The sequence below is a fragment of the Danio aesculapii genome, chromosome 20 (assembly GCF_903798145.1).
Source record: "Danio aesculapii chromosome 20, fDanAes4.1, whole genome shotgun sequence".
In the NCBI taxonomy this organism is placed as follows: domain Eukaryota; kingdom Metazoa; phylum Chordata; class Actinopteri; order Cypriniformes; family Danionidae; genus Danio; species Danio aesculapii.
The window spans coordinates 31,504,830-31,520,226 of record NC_079454.1 but is presented as its reverse complement, the minus strand read 5'-3'; the positions used below and the strand labels follow the sequence as shown (position 1 = coordinate 31,520,226).

At 35.3% G+C, this 15,397-nt stretch overlaps 1 protein-coding gene across 3 annotated transcripts in view; it reads right to left on the bottom strand.

Annotated features, from left to right (window-relative positions):
* Nucleotides 1–15,397, bottom strand: part of myt1la (myelin transcription factor 1-like, a) — a 122,780-nt gene that overhangs the window by 38,968 nt on the left and 68,415 nt on the right. For all 3 annotated transcript variants that reach the window (XM_056481681.1, XM_056481682.1, XM_056481683.1), the window contains exons 6-8: nucleotides 11,169–11,626; nucleotides 5,650–6,666; nucleotides 1,464–1,595 (exon numbers count right to left, since the gene is read on the bottom strand). In XM_056481681.1, the coding sequence (XP_056337656.1) occupies nucleotides 1,464–1,595; nucleotides 5,650–6,666; nucleotides 11,169–11,626 (1,607 nt within the window). The remainder of the gene's footprint in view (nucleotides 1–1,463; nucleotides 1,596–5,649; nucleotides 6,667–11,168; nucleotides 11,627–15,397) is intronic.

Below are 15,397 nucleotides of genomic sequence, written 5' to 3'. Positions count from 1 at the left end.
ACCATCTGAATAATTAGCCCCCCCTGTTAATTTTTTTCCCTAATTTCTGTTTAACGGAGAGAAGATTTTTTCAACACATTTCTAAAGATAATAGTTTTAATAACTCTTCTAACTTTTCTAATAACTGATTTATTTTATCTTTGCCATCATGACAGTAAACAATATTTGACTAGATATTTTTAAAGACACTTCTATACAGCTTAAAGTGACATTTAAAGGCTTAACTAGGTTAATTAGGTTAACTAGGCAGGTTAGGGTAATTAGGCAAGTTATTGTATAATGATGGTTTGTTCTGTAGACTATCAGAAAAATATATAGCTTAAAGGGGCTAATGATATTGACCTTAAAATGTTTTTTTATAAAATTAAAAACTGCTTTTTTTCTAGCCGAAATAAAACAAATAAGACTTTCTCCGGAAGAAAAAATATTATCAGACATACTGTGAAAATTTCATTACTCTGTTAAACATCATTTGGGAAATATTTAATGAAGAAAAAAATTCAAAGGGGGTTTAATAAATTCTGATTTCAACTGTATATGTTACTAGCAACAAAATCAAGTCTTCTAACTGAAATATTCAACCCATTTCCTCCATTTTCCCAGGAATATATCCTTCTTTAAATTAACTACAAAAGTGTTTTTTCTATTGTATAGATCTCAATAGTTGCATCTATCCAATTATTTAAGGTTGGTCGCTCTTGCTGTATCCATTTGCATGGGATCGCTTTTTTACTGGTGACCATGAGAGTATTTATTGACTGCCGTCACTGTATCTGGATTTACACAGCCAAAATATAACAACTTACTTTCTAAAGGTATATCTCTTTCAAATATATGTTCAAGAGCCTCCTGTATTTCTTACCAATATTCTTGAATATACATATATTCCTAAAATATATTTTGAACTACTTTTTAAAAACGACTTCTTTACTTGTCTCAAAAATGCTTCTTGATTTAAGAATTTTGAGAGACTGGATTAGAAACAAGACAAAAGCTTTTATTTTTGCAGTGAAATGTATGTGATTGGTAATAATGCTCGGCGCTGCAAAAAATGATGAGTAAAAAAAATTGATGCAACATACACATAACTTATTGTAAACTTTTAACATAACATTCATCCTAGTTTACTTTAACCGCACAACTGCGCTTTTTAAAGGAGTCGTCTCAAATTTGTTTGCATTTTAGATTCTTCTTGGTGCCATCAAGTCCCTGTTAATTTCCAACACTGTTATGCAGCAAAAGTAAACTGTATCTCAATGTGTGTGCTTTTAAACTTAAAGCATGATCTGTTTTGATGACAGTGCAAACAGTGACCACTATTCAATCAAAAATAAATAAATAAAAATGTAAATCCTTAACAGAAATACTAGACGAGAGAGGTCAAACATGCACACAACACAGATGGCAAATACGGCATAGTGCAACATTTATCAGGTGCAAATAGGCATCCAAATTGAGCTTACTTTCTGGTGGCACTCGGTCTTTGTGGGGGCAGCCGGACAAGCTTCGATGGTGAGGATAAAGTCCGGTGACGTGGCCTGTGCCATCACAACCCGGGGTTGGACACTTGCTTTCCTTTTTCTCTCCCCTTGAGTCTGCAAGCAAAGACAGTTATTAGCATATCCTGTTACAGGCACAGTACGAAAAATCCCATTAACCTGCTGGATTCTTTGTGATAACATTTATGCTACTGTTACAGCTATTTTCAAACACTGTGGGTTTGCTTTGAAATTGGACACTGGATAAAGAATACAGCTTGACGGAGATGTGGCTGGGAGGAGGGACAGTGATGCGAGAGACTTTCAGAGTTTAACAACCGGATGTGTTGGTTTAAACGATTGAATGTACTGGATTGCTATTTACTGTAAATAAATCCAACAGTCGTGGCACAGAAGAATTGTTATTATATAGGCAATTAAAAAAGGATTAACATAACACATGTAAACAATATAACAAAAATCAATCATAAGTACATTAATAGAGATATTTTGATATTGTTGCACTTATTACAAAAATAGTGAAACAACCTTTCAATGTTTTCTACATGAAAAATAAAGAGAATAGGGAAACGTCTTAAAAACTAAAGTCGAATCCATTACATAATAACATTTATTTTGTGAGAAATAAATTGTACATTTCAATAATTTAGAGATGTTTGTTTTTGTGCATTGGTAACATGAAATAGGGCTGCACAATATATCATTTCAGAGTCGAAATCGCAATGTCACATTTGCAATAGTCATATCACAGGATATGCAATGTTGAGTCTGAATTATAGTTAAGAAATTTTTCACTTGTTTCTAGTCAAAAAAAATCTAAATTTCAAACCAAAAAACAAGATAAGTTTACTTGTTTTATTTAAGAATTTATTTATTTGGACTAGAAGCAGGACAAAAACTCTCAAAAGTCAGAAAAGCATTTTTTGCAGTGTGATTATTCAACCTCTGTACGTTAATACTATTAGACTCTCCAGAAAAACATTAAATTGAACTGTTCAAACCATCTGGTGAAACTGTATTTGTATTGCAATTATTAGCCTCCTGTTTTATTTTTTCCCTCAATTTCTGTTTAACGGAGAGAAGATTTGTTTAACACATTTTTAAACATAACAGTTTTAATAACTCATTTCTAATAACTGATTTATTTTATCTTTGCCATGATGACTAAATAATATTTGACTAGATATTTTTCCAAGACATTTCTATACAGCTTAAAGTGACATTTAAAGGCTTAACTAGGTTAATTGGGTTAACTAGGCAGGTTAGGGTAATTAGTATTGTATAATGATGGTTTGTTCTTTAAACTATGAAAAAATAATATTGCTTAAAGGGGCTAATAATTTTGACCTTTAAAATGGTTAAAAAAATTTAAAACTGCTTTTATTCTAGCCAAAATAAAATAAATAACACTTTTTCCAGAAGAAAAAAATATTGTCAGACATACTGTAAAAATTTCCTTGCTCTGTTAATTATAATTTGGGAAATTTATATATAAAAAAGTATTATATTTAAATATTATATATATATATATATATATATATATATATATATATATATGTATATATATATATATATGTATATATATGTGGGTACAACATATATAAGTTATGATAATAAAAACCCCAACCAATGTAGATGTAGATTTGTTTTGTGCAAGCTATTAAAAAAAGAACTAATTTCATAATCACCTTACATTATGAAAATCAAATTTCGTACTGCAAAAAATGAGACAATCTTTTGTGATGAACAAAAAACCTGTCAATTACATGCAAATATAACAACAAAATGGTATCCATAAATGCATCAGTGTTTCCATTTTAGCTAAGAGATTGTAAAATAATTCCCTCTTTTATTATCCACAAACAACCACTGTAAAACTCCACGAGCATACAATAATAATGCTCCATGTCAGTCAGAACAGTGAGATCACTCGACATGTTTAATAACGACGCTCCAATAATTAGCGCCAAGAATAGTTTTCTGGAGATGAGGTGTGAAATCACGGTGTAATTCTATAATTACACGACCCTCTGACTTGCTGTGGTGGTGCACTGAAAACAACAGCAAACTGCTCTGCAATGGGAAGCACAGAGAAGCTCTCCTTAATGGAAAACATAGCGCAAATTGAGAAAATGGTAGGAAAGGAAACATAAAAAAACAACACCATCAGAACAGAGACAAACGACGAACCTTTTAAAGTATCAGACAGGAAGAGCGGTGAGATTGGGAAACGCAGAGGTGATCTGAGGACCCTCAACATCCATAACCACTATTTATTAATGTAATATTGATATGCTTCTGCAGTTTCTGATTGCTAATATCGGGGAGGATGGCTCACTCCCAAAGGTGGTGGGCGTGGATTGGGAAGGATTTGAGGTAATAAACCATGCGCGGGATCCAAAGGGATGAGATTTGCTTTCCTAACGGGCCGTGCAGATTGCCATTACTCATGCCTGACAAGGTAAGTCTCTGATGTTACCATGTCAGCCTATTTTAGAAGCATAAGCTGATGCCATTATGGAAGTTGCTACCAGGGTGACCTGAGTGTTTAAAACAAGCCCCAAAAATGTTTCAGTCTCACCAAAGTGACCTCTATAGTCATCAATGTCATCAGTGCAATGTGTGACGGAATGTTAAGTGACCTAAGACACGGGGGAACAAATGCTGCAACAGCTTTGAGGACCAAGACTCTTTATTCATATTTAAAAGATGGCTGTTTGTGCAAGCAGGCTACTTTATGGAAACCTGATTGCATCTCAAAGTAAAAAAACAAAGACCTGCATATATATATATATATATATATATATATATATATATATATATACATATATACAGTCACATTTATGAGAAATAAAGTCATATCGTGAAAGATATTATCACAAATAAGGGGATTGAACATGCAATTGTGAAATATGAAGGTGCATTGTAAGATATAATGTCACATTGAAAGTAATAATGTCATATTTTGAAGAAATAAAGCTGCAAATGTAAGGTCTATGGAGCCCCACTGTGGGATATAATGTCTCGATAAGTAGAAATAATGTTGCGATTGTGAAATATAACATCACATTGTGAGATTCAAAGTCACAATTACTATTATTAAAGAAAGAGAAAGAAGGAAATGCTAGCTTTATGTCTCATAATGGTGGGAGAGAGAAAATTAAAACTTGTAATTGTGCGAAAAGGCCACGTAGGGACATATAAAAATCTAATTTCCAAAAAAACAAGTCATTTTGAAATGTAATATGACAATTAGGAAAAAATAAACTGCGGTTATGAGATTTAAGGCCACTTTGTGAGATAAAAAGTCACATTGGGATATAATGACATTTGAGTCACAATTATCACAAATTAATAAATAATACAGCAATGCTGAATGCTGAAAACAATTAAACTAAATGTGGGGGAATGTTAAAAAGTAAATAAATTGTTAGATTGTCAGTCTGATAGTCATAAATAGTCAGTGATTATTTGAAGTTTGAATATTTAAACGTTTGAAGTAAAAAAAAGCCAAACTGGAACATATAAAATGGAACGTATGAAAACAACAATATAAAAAAATGTAAAGAAGCTGTGTGAGATGTAACGCTGTGTAATGAGACATACTGTAAAGTCACACTCTAATAAATAATATCAATTAGGACAAAAGAGACAGTTACCAAAAATAAATAACCAAAACCAATAACAAAAACCATAACAGAACTGTGCAAAATAAACAGAGTGAAAATGAAAAACTATTCAAAATAAGACATAAAAAGTTTGTCTGGAATATTTAAAGTCTCATTTAGGTGAAATAGTGTCACGCTTCAAGCAGTGTGGTTTTATTTCTCGTAAATGTCACTTCATATATCACAATTAGGTGAAATTACACCAAAATTGTGAAGTATGAAGCTGCATTATGAGATATAAAGTCACATTCTAAGATTTAAAGTCTCAATTATCATAAAATAAAAAAATTCCAGCTTTCTAACTCACAATTGTGACTTTATTTCTTACAGCGGTGAGAAATTACCAGATTAACCTTTTTTTATTTGCCTCCTCGATGTCGAAATATGACTTCCATATTCTGTAAACCTGATAACGAAGCAAAACCATCTACCGAAATCTCTGCAGAAATGCAAAAAAATCTCATTACAAGTTTTATTTTTACCTTTAGGGTAGTAAGCTCTTTTTGCGCCATCATGATGGAGTCGGGCCTTGCGTTCTTCTGCACTGCTGCTCTGCCTTGGGCTGTGCTCTCCATGAAGGCGCTGATTGTCCCTCCGAGCCACCATCTGTTCTGATGCCATTCTGTCTCGCATAACCTTGGCACGCTCCGATTCCAGAGCAATGGCCTTTTCCAGCAGCGACAGGTTGCCTTTAGTCATGTCGAAAGCTTCATCTGAGCGATCGGAGGCCACCGAGGTAGTGTCCTCATCCCCGTCCTGGGCGCAGCTAGATGGGTAGCCTCTGGAAGCGGGACTGAGCTGCTCCTCTAGTTTCATCAGATTCACCATGTCTGAGTAGTTCCGCTCGAGGGGTCTGTGTTGGTCCATCTGGCAGCTGTCGTAGCGGGGCATTGGAGGGTGATGCGGATGCGGATGTGGATGCAAATGTTGCGGCTGCTGCTGCTCGGAATGATGCTGCATGTGGTGCTCCATCAAGGGCCGTTCTGACGGTTGGGTCTCGCTGAGTTTTCGAGCCAAATCGAAACACTGATTACGCAGACACTCCAAGCTACTGAGGCACACTTCCTCTTCGCTCTCATCCGCCTGGCCACGTCCATTAGCTTGGCAAGTATCTCCAGACCCGGCGTCCGTGTATCCCTCATCAGGCAGCACGGCTCCATGACCCTGGGCAAGAAGCTTCAGGGAGTCCACCGTTTCTCGAACCACATCACTATCCAAGTCGACACTCAATTCTCCTTTGTGGCCTCCTTGTTCGCTTCCGTCATCTTCGTCTTCATCATCGTCTTCTCCTGCGCTGTTGGAGGAGCTGCTGTTCATTTCCGACTCGGTCATGGCCTGGTAGGCAGCGTCCTCTGCGATTTTACCCAGGTTGAGGAGAGACTTGGCCACCAGCTCGTCATAATTCTCATACTCCTCATTGTTCATGTTGTTGTTGTTGTTGTTATTGTCCTTCTCAATCATATGATTGGATTTTGATTGTCCACTACAATAATTGTCGTCTGTAGAGAAAGGAGAAGGATAGAAGGAATGTCACATGCTTGAATTGGATTGATATTTAATAATAATACAATATACTGTGATAATCAAGCACTTCAAAATACCAAAAATAGCTAATTATTATTTAAACATTTAGAATATCTATTAAAAATGTTCATATGGAGGCCAACATGGTGGCTCAGTGGTTAGCACTGTCGCCTCATAGCAAGAAGGTTGCTGGTTCGAGTCCCGTCTGGGTCAGTTGGCAGCTCTGTGTGAAGTTCTCCACGTGTAGAGTGGGTTTCCTCCGGGTGCTCCGGTTTCTCCCACAGTCCAAAGACATGTGTTTTAGGTGGATTGAATAAACTAAATTGGCCATAGTGTATGAGTGTGTCTGAGTGCATATGGATGTTTCCCACTACTGGTTTGCTGTGATGTCCATCTAAAACACCAAATGCTTGACAACGTAATAGGCTATTCATTTTTAAACATAAACATCTTCACATTGGAAAGGGTGAGTTCACTTAAAAATGAACATTTTGTAATTAACTACTCACCCTTGTGTTGTTCCATACCTTAGAGATCTTTGATCATCTTCACAATAAAATGTATATATTTTAAGCGAAATCTGAGAGCAAATCTTCACAGACAGTCCAGCAAGGTAATAAAAAAATCCTCAATACAGACAAAATGCCTTCAGTGGTTCAACTGGAATATTATCAAGCTACAAGAGTGCACATAAAACACAAACAACGACACATTTTTCAATAGTTTCTTATCTTCAGTGTCAATATATTGTTCAGTTTCATGAGCACTGTGCAGTGATGTACAGCTGTATACCGCCCTGATGCCCACACACAACTTGCTCTGGAAACAAAGCACTGGAACATCATAGGTAATAGTCATGTGAGCTCTTTACTGACACTGGGGAGCATAAACTGTTAAATATTCTGATTGAACTGAATGCCTATTGTCTGTTTTGAGGATGGTTTTGGTTCCTTTTCTGGACCCTTGGTGTCTATGGAGGATCAGAGAGCACTTGGGTTTCACCTAAAATGTCTATTTTTTTGTTATCATTGTCCATCCATTCATCCATCCATCCGTCCGTCCGTCCGTCCGTCCCTACCTACCTACCTACCTATCTTGGGTTCCACCTAAAATGTCTATTTTTTTGTTATCATTGTCCATGCATTCATCCATCCATCCATCCGTCCCTACCTACCTAACTACCTACCTACCTACCTACTTATCTATCTATCTATCTATCTATCTATCTATCTATCTATCTATCTATCTATCTATCTATCTATCTATCTATCTATCTATCTATCTATCTATCTATCTATCTATCTATCTATCTATCTATCTATCTATCTATCTATCTATCTATCTATCTATCTATCTATCTATCTATCTATCTATCTATCATTTGCATGCGTGATTTGGTAGCTGAAGCAGTATAATTTATCTAGGTAAAAGTTATTAAACCATTAATATAATTTTAGAGACATAACTTTAAAGTTTAAATACTTATAAAGTGCTGCTTTAATCTGGCCTACAACATGCCTTGAGATATTGATTGAACATTTTCAGATTTTGTTGTTCATACTTTAGAATGAGAATCCATTTGTAAATTAAATCGATAATAAAAGGAACGTGTAAAACCTTACTCTTTTGAGATGTTTATTACTGTTTCATTCATTCATTCATTCATTTTCATTTCAGCTTAGTCCCTTTATTAATCTGGGGTCGCCACAGCGGAATGAACCGCCAACTTATCCAGCACATGTTTTACGCAGCGGATGCCCTTCCAGCCGCAACCCATCTCTGGGAATTCATTACTGTTTGGTGATGTTCATTTCCTAGTTAGTCTTGAATAATTCACAAATCAAACTTATAAGATTTAAAGTAGCAACTTTTATGTGATGGAGCTAATTGCTAATACATTTCAGTTGTACCTTAGTAATTCTAACATTAACATACCTGCTGGAACAAATATTATTATTATAACTATTTCTCACTGTTGATGTGAGGTAATGCATTAAATAACATATACTAATATGTCATTATCTATTGTACTTTGGAATACATTTTCAATTTACTTATTGTACATTTATTAAGCAAGAAACATAAAAGTAAGCTTATTTGCAGCTTATGTAAATATTGTGCTAATAATTACATAATCGAGATAACAGCTTCAACAATTATTGCAGCAAGGAAATCTGATATTGTCATAAGTCTACCTCAAATACCTTGCGCATTAGGACCATATTTTTAAAGCGAGTGGTTTGCGTGGCATGATAAATTCACAAACGAAATGTCAGTCCTCTCTATAATCTGAAGCGGCCTTAACACTATCATTATGAAAATGTAACGTCTCATGAACGATAGCATCGATGCAGCAAATCTAAGACAAATGTCACGCCAGGGTTTCACATACAGCTCGATGACACAGGTACAAATTGATTTAAATAATCAAATGCAATTTAGAAAGACGGTAACTGCCACTACGCCGCTGATGTGCTCGGCAAAAAAAAGCAAGATGAATTTTAGTCAAACTGCAATATGGTGAGCTGTACATGAATCACCGGGCAGCCTTTTAAATGTTTCACAAGACATATTGGGTGTTGCGTAGCATGTAAGCATCACAGGCTGCTCTGAAAGCTTCTAAATTGTGCTGAAAAGATTTTAGTGTTGCTAGTATTTGGGACAGAGGCGGATGAGACTGCAGGGATAAGCAGAGGATGAGGTGCTCTGTTTCTGGAGCCAGAAATATCCTCAGGAGGAGCCCATTTTCATCGGGGAGGGGTGGGGGGGTGAGTGTATTTGACACCTCCTGGAACGGCGTGTGGATGTGTGGAGGGGGGCCAAAGTTAATAACTCAGAGAGCCTCTTCTCTCTATTACTCTGGAAGCACTGTCACAAGCGATTGAGGACACCAGAGAATGAGGGTGAGACGCATACTAAGGAAGCAGTCACATCTGCTTTCCCTCAATTTGGAAAGGGGAGTTGGATTGTTCCTTGCTGTAAAATCCACATTAATTAGGATGGCGAGGGCCGGACGTTCTCTGCAGGGTGTATGTAGATTTCCTTGTGATTCAGCAAATTACATAGACTGTATGACTTGAAACTAAAACAGGCAATTTAAGAAATAAAACATTAACTTTAATGACTGCATATTCTGCCAATTATACTCTGAAATGTCGGTTGACCTACAATGAGTTGACCTTGATTCCTGTTTCATATTTGCAGCATTTTGTGTGTCAGAGCAACTACAGCATCCATCTATCCTTGCATCATCCATCCATCTATCTGTCTGTCTGTCTGTCTGTCATTCATTGACATCAATCAAATAATGTAATTTGTTGTCATCCATCCATCCATCCATCCATCCATCCATCCATCCATCCATCCATCCATCCATCCATCCATCCATCCATCCATCCATCCATCCATCCATCCATCCATCCATCCATCCATCCATCTATCTATCTATCTATCTATCTATCTATCTATCTATCTATCTATCTATCTATCTGTCTGTCTGTTCGTCTGTCTGTCATTTGTTTTCATCATTATCTATCTGTTTGTCTGTCTGTCCATCCATCCATCCATCCATCCATCCATCCATCCATCCATCTGTCCGTCTGTCTGTCATTTATTGCTATCAATATCAATCATTCCATCCTTCCATCTATCTACCTATCTATCCATCCATTCATCTGTCTGTCATTTGTCATCTATCTATCTATCTATCTATCTATCTATCTATCTATCTATCTATCTATCTATCTATCTATCTATCTATCTATCTATCTATCTATCTATCTATCTATCTATCTATCTATCTATCTATCTATCTGTCTGTTTGTCTGTCTGTCATATGTTTTCATCATTATCTATCTGTTTGTCCGTCCATCTATCCATCCGTCCATCCATCTGTCCGTCTGTCTGTCATTTATTGCTATCAATATCGATCATTCCATCCTTCCATCTATCCACCTGTCTATCCATCCATTCATCTATTCATCCATCCATCCATCCATCCATCCATCCATCCATCCATCCATCCATCCATCCATCCATCCATCCATCCATCCATCCATCTATCTATCTATCTATCTATCTATCTATCTATCTATCTATCTATCTATCTATCTATCTATCTATCTATCTATCTATCTACGTACCTACCTACCTACCTACCTACCTACCTACCTGTCTGTCTGTCTGTCTGTCTGTCTGTCTGTCTGTCTGTCTGTCTGTCTGTCTGTCTGTCTGTCTGTCTATCTATCTATCTATCTATCTATCTATCTATCTATCTATCTATCTATCATTTGCTGTTATCTATCAGTCTGTCCTTCCATTTATTATGTCTGTCAATCAATCTTTCATTTGTTGTCATTATTATCAGTCCATCTGTCAGTCCATCTGTCTATCTTGTTTTAAATAAAAAGATGCTCATGGTTAAACATTTTGGAACACAGTCAGCAAAACATGCATTGAATCCGAGCGCATTCATTACCTTGCTGATGACTCATATTTTCATAGTATTCCTCTTCATCGTGCTCATCATCATCATCATCATCTTCATCGTCCTCCTGCTCCTCATCATCCCCATCCTCCTCCACCACTTCCTCGTCCTCTTCTACCTCTTCCTCCATTTGCTCGATCTCCTCAACATCCTCTCTTTCCACCTCTCCGTCATCCTCTCCTTCTTCTTCTTCATCCTCCTCTCCCAGTTCCTCATTGTCATCCGAGCACTCTTCTTCCTCATCATCTCCTTCCTCCTCGTCTTCCTCCACTTCCTCTATCTCCTCCTGTTCCCTCTCTTCTCCCTCCTCCATGGCCTCTGCTTCATAGTTTTCATACATAGCGTGTTCTCCATCAGCCATAGTTAGAAACGGACGGCGTTTGGATGCAGGTTCCTGCAGAGGTTTCTCTTGGGTTTTCCTTTTCTTAGCCAAAGGGCATCCATACACACTGTAAAACAACAAAAAAAGCCCAGAGAATTATGCTCAACAGTTCTAAAAAATTACCTTGAATGTGTGAAGAGCATCTGTGCCAAAGCTCAGCCCTCAGAGATAAGAAGCATTAGAATTGTTTAAGACATAACAAAGCATTAATAACCACTGGCACATTTCTTCATGTAAATGCGTGTGCTGCTTGAACTCTGGTCCCACAAGACGGTGCTATTCCTAAACCGCCAAGACTCGTTTATGAGACTCATCCTCCAAAATATAAACAAGGCAAAGCTCATTCTAGCCTTAGCCCTCAATTATACAAATCCCATAATAATCATTGGCTTTTGAGAAATTCCACTTTAACTGCGGCAAAACGGCATCTGCAATTATGTGTGGTTTGAGTGTGGCACCCGTTCAATCAATTATTTGGGTTTCATGCAAAGGAGGTTTATTTGTTGCTTTATGATGAAGGCTGACCCCAGGCTTATGAGCATGAAGTGTACTTTTTAGCAAATTTAGCTCTTTTAAAACTATTTAAATATTATTATTATTATTATTATATTTATTTTTATTATTATTATTATTGTTGTTATTATTATTATTATTATTATTTAAATATACAATGCTCTTGAATAGGGTATCGTTTTCCAGTTTAATTACTCGCATATCTTTTCAACAAAAACTAATGAAGGCTTAAAATTCTTGTTTTTTTGGCATATTAGAGTTGAAAATGGGGATTTTGAACCTCTTATAATTCTGAAAATACTGCAAACAGAGAGAAACAAATATTTTCCAAGTTTTTGAAAATAAAAAGCTCTGAAATAAAATTATAAAAATTATTTATCCCTCTGAATTGAGTTTTTTTCAACAATATAGATATGAATAAGACTTAATATTTATGTAATATTTATGTAATATTTTGTGTATGTACTGTAAGTGCTGATGGAGATTTTTTTTGGGAGAAAACTGCTTTTATAAATATGTAGAGTAACTAAAATCTGTAATAACAAATGAACAAAGAACCACTTAAAGTGTAATTGTCATGTTTTCTTACCATTAGACTGAAAAAAAGCTCTAAGAACCGACAAAAATGAAATGCATGGAAAAAAAACTGTGATTTTGCCTGAAGGGGTCTCACCTTAAAAATTGTGAACTGTGACTAATTTAATTATGTGTAATCTCTGACAATAATATGTAAGAATGAAGAAAAGTGCTACAAACACATTGCTAAAGATAATCTGGCTTCTGGGAATAATTATTATTAAACTACCGAAGAAAAAAAAAATCTTTAATGTTGTCTAGTTTTTCATTTGCAAAGGAATTTCAGATATGGTTTTACAGTATTTATAAAAGATGTTAAAAGATGTTTTTATGTATATTTTTCAATCTATAAGCTACCCTTCGATTCTTTCAACTTTTTCTTAAGCGTCCTTAAGGTCGTAACCTCAAACCTTCAGCTCGGTTAACAACTAGAAGATTCACAGCAGAACAATCAGGTCTTTATTTATATAATACTAGAATCAGAAATGTTCGCCATCACACAGACTCAAACACATTTTTATTGACGAGAGGACAATAAAAACATGAGCTGTGTTTTTATAATATGTTCTTGTGGCTCTTGTGCTTGGTCAGGGCTCAGCAGACTGTGAAATATTGTGGATCCAGATCTCTTTTGCAGGCAGTTATCACCCTCATCCTGAGATACTGCTTTAAGGTGCACAAATCAGCACCAGTGGACCAATGACTACTGGCAAAATGCTTCTGCCTGAGACTGTATGATTGAAAAAGATTTTACTTTGAAAACAGTGTAGAAAGCAAGGTCAAAAAAACAATATGTCATACTTGTACAAAAATGTTGCTGTGGTGTTTCATTTGAAATGAGAAGTAAATACACTAAATTGGAAATCTAAAATTGCAACATCTAAATCAACTAGTTTTGTTTTATTTAAGTGTCATTTAACATCACTGGACCAACCTAAAGTGCACATCAATTTACAGCAATAAAAACTACTCAATTCAGAGACTATCTCTTTAAAGTAGCAATTGCAGGTCACAATGTTTACAGAGTATCAGTTAAATAAAAAAGCCTACTATATAAAATTACACAATTTTAAACTTTTTGAGGATTTATTTTCCACTCTAAACCCGAATAACAACAATGTATTTACATTATAAATATAAATAAAATGTAAAAATTACATATTATGAAAAAAATCTAATGTATTACAGTTTTTCTCAGTGGCTTTGGTGCATTTCTCACAACACTATTTACATTTGCACAACAGTTAATGCATTTCTTAACATCATAGTAGCAGTTTCTCATTCCTTCCAACAAATTGCAAATGTTTTTGGAGATGCATCAATTGCTTTCATACAACTCTCTGCTGTTTATTACATTATCATTTGTTTATGTCATGTCAGACAAAATTAATTAAACTACTGAATTCTGAATAGTCATTCCATATAAAACTAATAGTCCTCATTTCATTACTTGAGTCATTACATACAAAAATGTTGAACTAGTTGTCAAAACATGTCAAGCTAATTTTATAAAAACCTTTAAATCTTTTTTTTCCTGAAAATGTCTTCTAAATTGAACAATTTCATAAATGATTTACAGACATGTATGTACAGTATGTTGTAGGTTCAGTTCCAATATGTACTGCAATACTGTGTACAGTTGTGCACAGCTCTACCCAAAGGAAGTTTATAATTGCTGTAAATAAGCGTGTATTTATTCTTTTGCACAATGCTGTGAATAAATTAGAATTGCAAAGAGCAAATGCAGTAAAAAAAAACATACATATTCTGTGTCTTGTACTCAGATACCTCACTAAATGCTGTAATGTCTAACTTTACTGTAGTTTTCAAATGGCTGTGCAAATAGTATATATTGCTGTCTTTTCGGGAAGTGTCACCAAAATCTGACTTTTTTTTGCATTGGAAAAAATTAACAGAGTAAACTGTCATAATGAAAACATGACAAAGCCATTTGACTATATTCTTCATAAACAATGGTGTCAGGACTTTTCATCTTGATGACACAGACACCTTCTTTGACATGAATACTTGTTTTTGAGGAATGAGCTATTCATTTTGAGCAAGTGACACACTTTTGCAGGTTATCAACTAGGTTTTGTACTAATTGTTTTGATAAATGCATTAACTGTTGTGCAAATGTAAATAGTGTTGTGAGAAATGCACCAAAGCGACTGAGAAAAACTGTAAATAAAGAAGCGTACTATATATTTTTTTTGTTGATTTATTTGCCACTCTAAAAACCTCAAAAAAAAAAGAGAGAAAAAAAAGTCCAAACCTGAATAACAATAATCAAAATTGTATGATATATCTTATTGCAAAGACCATAGGCAACCCAACCCAACACTTTTAACTGTACAATCATTACAAATATAAAATAGAAAATATAAATAACTGCTAAAAATATTGGATAGATTGATACTGTATAGATAGATAGATAGATAGATAGATAGATAGATAGATAGATAGATAGATAGATAGATAGATAGATAGATAGATAGATAGATAGATAGATAGATAGATAGATAGATAGATAGATAGATAGATAGATAGATAGATAGATAGATAGATAGATTAATGTGTTTCTAAAAGAAAGAAAGAAAAATATGCACCATAAAATCACACTTTTCAACCCCATAACCCTTCGATGCATCAGTCGGCCTGTCGGTGCGAGGTGCCCATTTTCTCTTTATTGTTTTATTGTGGAAGCAGGTGCCGCTTCTATGTGCTGGCGTGTTGTGCGGGCAGGCAG